The sequence below is a fragment of the Sinocyclocheilus rhinocerous genome, unplaced genomic scaffold, assembly GCF_001515625.1.
Source record: "Sinocyclocheilus rhinocerous isolate Xijiao unplaced genomic scaffold, SAMN03320098_v1.1 scaffold27164, whole genome shotgun sequence".
Lineage (NCBI taxonomy): Eukaryota > Metazoa > Chordata > Actinopteri > Cypriniformes > Cyprinidae > Sinocyclocheilus > Sinocyclocheilus rhinocerous.
The window spans coordinates 1-6292 of NW_015662690.1; the positions used below are offsets into that span (position 1 = coordinate 1).

The 6292-nt window shown below is 37.2% G+C and overlaps 1 protein-coding gene across 1 annotated transcript; it reads left to right on the forward strand.

Annotated features, from left to right (window-relative positions):
• Positions 1-391: 391 nt before the first annotated feature.
• On the forward strand, positions 392-6286 carry LOC107728245 (plexin-C1-like; the record flags this gene model as incomplete). Its single annotated transcript, XM_016538354.1, has 15 exons — positions 392-1387; positions 1563-1694; positions 1851-1985; positions 2546-2646; positions 2829-2937; positions 3034-3193; positions 3297-3408; positions 3494-3587; positions 3750-3788; positions 4168-4301; positions 4398-4586; positions 5113-5221; positions 5626-5796; positions 5956-6117; positions 6233-6286. Coding segments are annotated over exons 1-15 (2610 nt in total), but the record flags the coding sequence as incomplete, so codon positions are not given.
• Positions 6287-6292: the final 6 nt, after the last annotated feature.

Genomic DNA, 6292 nt, shown 5'->3' on the forward strand with positions numbered 1-6292 from the left:
CGGCTAATAGACGTCTTTTAAACGCAAAATTGCTTGCTGGGTCAGGTTTGGCTATAAGTGGGCTACAGATAGCCGCTCTGACTACGAGCTAAATCGTGGCTATGCACAGGCTAAGCATTGAACATGTCAAAGAAATGAAACCAAACACCTTGTAAACGCTGTTACTTTGCTTACATGATGGAATATCATACATCTCACAAGTTATTTTCCAAAAAACGACATGAAATCAAGTTCAAGGTTATTTGGGCTAGAAGTGGGTTACACATAACTCTATCGGGTCTATATATATAAATGAGTAATGACGGCTATTGCTTGCTGGGAAATGTCGCAATCAGGGCAACAGATTTGTTGGTGTGTTGCGCGGAAGTCATCTGCATCCTCAGAGCCGCTGCTTTCACTTCCATCCACTTCACGAGTGGACGCGTCTGAGCGCAGTTGATCGCTGTGACAAGATCTCTAAACTTCAGCTGCTCATCACATGTGCAAGATGAGAAGACACTTACTTGGAATACTTGTACTTTTGAAATACTGCATTTGCGGTGATGTGCTGGACTTTGATGGAGACATTAAGGACTTCGTAGTTGGTAACAGTAAGTTATTTGTTCTTACTGACCATCGACTACATCAGATGAGACACGATCTATATGAGGAGAAGAGAAAAGACATCACTAATGCCACTGACCATAACAGAGTTAACATTCTGGTGGCTTTTGATGTGAACGGCACCCTGATAACGTGTGGGACTTTTAAAGAAGGGTATTGTGAAGTTCTTGACATAAATAACATTACAAACAGTATTTACTATGAAAGTAATATTTTGGTAGGACCGCGACAGAATGAGAAATCTGTTGCCTTCATAGCCGGGAGGTTCCTTTTGGTTGGGAAAAAGGACGACGATGCAAAAGCTCAAGATACCAGGTATTCTGTTGTTAGCTTGCGGAGCACTTTAGAGTCTCAGCCAGGTGGGATTTTCTCAACAATAGCGGAACTATCAAATGCCATCATTCAGAGCACAGTGAGAGATGTGGAGTTTGTTGATGGATTCCAGAGAGTTTCGCCCTCAGAATCCTTTTTATTTCTCAATGCAAAGACTGACAATGAGAGGAAAGTGCTCGTCCTGAGGATGAACAGCTCTAAAGAGAAAAAGATAGACATAATCAAATCCCTAAAGGCTGCAACGATACGATGCTGCAGTGGTAAAGATCGTCCAGTGCTCGTCGCCTGCACCGTTATTCCCTCAGTGAACGGTGTTATTTGGGCAGGTGTGTTCAGTGCGCAGAATCAGCAGGATCCGGAGAACAGCGCGCTGGCTCTGTACAACATCAGTAACATTCAAGGCCGAGTGAAGGGCTTCTGCGCTTACGGTGAAAATCCGTGTGGTTCTGAGGTTGGAAATTGCACATTCATATGGTTTTTACAAATGAAACAGTATTTTACCTTGTTAAGATAAGGATGAAATTTGTGACAATATGTGTTGCATGATAACACGTAATTAATTAGGTACTAACTATTCACTAAAGACAAGTATTAAATAAAGTTGAATTTTGTTGTTTGTGTTTCAGACTGATACTGAACTTCAGCCGCTCTCTGACTCTGTGGTGTTCAAGTACAGCTCAATGTCAGCAGTGGCAGCAGTTAGAAATGGATCCTGGATTGTGCTGTTCATAGGAACCAGTGATGGACAACTCATAAAGGTCTCCTTCATCTATCTGTCAAACATATGCCTTTATTTTCACTAGACTCACCGAGTTTTCGTTTTTAAACACCTGCCCACCATTTCCATTTACACATATTTTTATATATTATATTATATACATATTATTTTTTGGTATTTCTGTTTGTTTTTCTAGCTTGTATTGGATGAGAAATATAAACCAGGCTGTCCAATAGTGCTGTACAAATCTGATGATGAACGAGCAGTTCTTCCCAGAATGCACTTTGATCCAGTAGATTCCAAACACATCTACATCGCTCTGAAGAAACAGGTGAGGTTTAGAAAGCCGGTGCAATTAAAAAACAATAAAAATATATATAGTATGCTAGGGAAGTAAAAAACAAATCATAAAAATATTGAATAATGAATAGTTGCTGTAGGCTATATAACATTGTAATTATACAAAAAATGTTGTTTGCACATTTATAAAATGAAGGGTGTAAATAAATCTATTTTTGATACATTTGCATGTACTGATAGTGTGCGTGATTCATTGATTTTTGCTTTGATGTTTGACCTGTTTTTGGTCATTTATCCTGCAGGTGTGCGAGGGTAATTGTTGTTTTAAAATGAAGAATTAAAAAGTGATACTGCTTTTCAGTCTCAATATGAAAGGAATAGTTTGCCCTATAGACATACCTTTGTCCAAAAATGTAATCCAAGATAATTTTTTTTATATGTGAAAAAGGGCAATTTTCCCATGCCCCACAGTTAGAAACCACTGAATTAAGCTATCCAGAAGTTGCTAAATCAGGCAGTATGTCAGATACTTTACTGTGTGTTAGATCAAATCACCATTCCTGTTTCTTTCTGCTCATGTTTTCGGTGCAGTTAAGAAGAGAATCTGTGGTTTCATGTGCTAAATACAGCACTCTCAAAGACTGCAGAGCTGCTCTGGATCCTTTCTGCGGCTGGTGTGTGAACACTCACAGGTCAGCCTGCCTTTATTACATGTGATATTACACACATCACACATGTCTGCTCTAAGCTGCATCTACACTAAACATGCCTAATTGTAGAACAGTATGTTAACTTCTTAACACCTATATGGACAAGATGACCAGTGTGCAAACAATTCTGTAATGATATTTTGGTTGATGCTGTTTTTATCTAGATGTTCTACTCAAGATGAATGCTCAAATACTTCATGGGTGTCCATCCCAAAAAACTCTCTTCAGACACAGCTGTTTTCTTTTCAGATGGCAGAGAATTATGCTAGAAAGGTAAACATCAATATCTTAAACAATTTTCTTGAATTTTCATTTGGAAAAAACATTTACAAGATTACTTTTTACCAACCATTGTCCTCTTCTACACAGATTAATCTACATCTTATTTTGAGTCTGGAGAGCACAGGAAATCCTGCATTCTCATGCACCTTCACTAAAGAAAGTGTAAACCTGTGTGACGTGTCTGATCCGCCTGCAGTTTTCCCAAACTGCTCCTGTAGTTTTTCTGACCAGATGCTCTATACTAGAGGTTGGTTCTCCTTCAAAGAAGTTCTATATTTTCTAATATACAGTGCATTTATGTAGTCCGAATATGATTATTTATAATCAGAAACATTTGGCAATCTGTTCAGGTTTAAAAGTCTCTGCTACTGTTACTATTGAGGATCAGAATATCACAGAGATGCTGACACTGAGGAACTGCTCCAGTATCACAGATAATTCACCAAATGCTTCTTATACACAGTGAGAAAATCACAGTCTAAAATAATTTCGAAAGACTTCTTTGAACTTTTATTTCAAAAATATTAAAAATATGAATTTAATTTAGGTGTGTTCAGTGTATCTCATCTGGGTGTCACTGGTCCTCATTCTCCAAGCGCTGTGAATGGACACTTGGACCTGGACCACAGTTAAACATACAGGTGAGATGGCGTGTAACCTATAATCCAGTGATTCAGTATATGTGTATTGGGAAATAGCATACCTTAATAAATTCTTATTAATTCATTGTTGATAGCTAAACTCATTGTGTTGACTGAAGTGAACTCAGGAAGTACATGATCTGCTCTTTCTCTACTCTTTAGGATGCATGTAAACATCTACTCTCTGAGATGGTCTACGATGTAAGTGTCATACTGATTATGTGTGCAACTTCACAGAATTGGGATATTGTGTTTTCAGTATTAAGTATTATGTTTTCAGTTTTCACTAATTTAAATGAATATGACTTTACAAGAGGCCGGAGATTTTGTTTCCCCATTTGAGAAAAAATATGTTATACATACGTGTGTGTATATATATACACATTATGTATAATATATTATTTATTCATATTTACAATATATTTTATCAATGTGTATTTATGCTACTACTACTACTACTACTACTAATTATTATTATTATTAATTAAATTATATAATAAGTTATTAAAATCATTTTAACTTCTGTTATTTTGTTTATTCTGCCTTTTTTTGTAACTGTGTAACTTTTGGTGTCCTGTAGAAGCCAGAGATTCTGTCTCTGGAGCCGAACAAGGCTTCTTTCCATGGCAGAAACAACATGTCTTTAAGAGGAAGGAACCTGGAATCTGTTACTAAAATCCGTATTCAAGGGGATCTGGACTGCATTCCTAAAGAGTGAGATTCTGTGTGTTTGTGTTTAGTGGTATATATGAATGTGTGTATATTCAGATAAATGATACTGTATATCTGCACACGAACGCTTCTCTTCAGATCTCCAGTGTTCGATCGCTCCAGTGACACTTTAAGGTTCCATATTCCTCCCAGTGGAACTAAAGGAACAGTGAAAGTGTGTGTCGTTACTCCTGACGACCGTTGTCATGGTAACAGCAATTACAGCATCATCACTTACAGTTCTCAGCCCAGCTGCACTGGAATACAGCCCACAGTCACCTGGAGCAGGTCAGACCATTTCAGACCACTATCAGATCAGCTTGCACATCCCATCAGCACCTCAAGAGGACAACTTCACATTTGAATTAGTGAATCCTATGTCATACAGAACATTTTAGTCATGAAATTCGCAAGGATGCTGTTAATGTGGAAAAATAAGATTTGCAACAGATGAACAGAGCAGATGAAAAAACATATGCGAGACAGCAAAAAATGAAAGCAGAAATGAGAGTCATTAGGTCATTTCCTACATGTTTTGTCGTATTTCTGAGATCTGCAGTTTACTAACTCACATGTGACCTTAGACTAGTCTAGCTTAAACTGTTAGAGGTTTAGTGAGAGCAACCTGCTTTCTGACAGCCAGGCTTTTCTTAATATTGTTTCACTTCCGTTGGTTGCTGAAATGTGTGGTACTGTGTGTCTGTGTGTGCAAAATATGCAAAAATAAGTGGGGGAATTCAAATGTTAATAAATATGTTTTTTTTTAATATCATGTATTACTTGCTGAAGATGTTTTAAATGTATCTTCATGCAGTGGTGGAAGGAAGATTCATGTTCAGGGCAGCAATATGGAATTAGTGGAGTCAGTTACTGTCCTTCCCTCTAATAAAGTGCTGAAAACACAGTACAACACAAGCTCAGGGGTAAGACATACTCATTACTTCTGCAGTTGCTCACAGCATGATGCACAGAGATCAGCTACTTACAACTTCAGAGTAAGAATCACCTTACCTTACTGACGTCTAAACTGTTGTGATGCCTAAACATTTCAAGCAATTGATTTATTTTTTTAATTTTTTTATTTAAGTTTATTTATTTTTTATTCATTTGTATACAAAATATTATAGAATTTTAAGATTTTCAATTTAATATTGATTGTCAGTTAACATGAATATAATGATCAGCTTTTTTCTGTCAGAATTTTTATATCGACTAAAGAGACTAAGTGTATTCACAGCTTACATGCAGCTTTAAATGTCACATGTTTACATGTAGCTTCAAATGTCACATGTATTAGAGTCATATATTCGTTGTCTCTCTTTCTCAGGACATGTGGTTTCACTCCCACCCTTATGATGGCGGTGGTCAGTTTAGCTTCTTGTTGAATGTTGGGAACTCCACTGTGAACTGTGTGGATTATTTCTCCTACAAGCCTGATCCAGAATTCACTGGATTCACCACCTTACAGGTGGCCAACGATCTACAGGTGAACATTAAGGTGAGTTTAATGATACTGTGAATTTAACTTTAGTCTACTCGCTGCATTTTTGGTATGCGTGCTGGCCCCTGGTTTTAAAACTCTAAATTAACTTTTACATTTATTATCAGCATGAGAAACTCACAACTTCCAAACCATCCCACACTCTCTGTTCCTCAGAAAGTGAACGATAATTTGAATTTGAATATCAGTGAGGTGACTGTGAAGGGTGTACAGGGAGATCAGCAGTATCGGTGTGTTTTGGAGAAGATTGAGTCCAATGCCGTCATCTGTAAGATTAAAGGAGAATCAGGAGCCGTCCCAGCAGTGGACGCACTCATTGTGAGTGTACATATTCATGTCTTTATGCAAATTGTCTTAATTACTTATTGTAAATTATTTATGACCCTTATAAATCTTACATACAAAGTCTTCCTTCATTTACTATAATTTTCAGATAAATGTTGGGAATTTTTCTAAAAACCTTGAGTCTCAAAGTGGTTTAATATTTTTACCC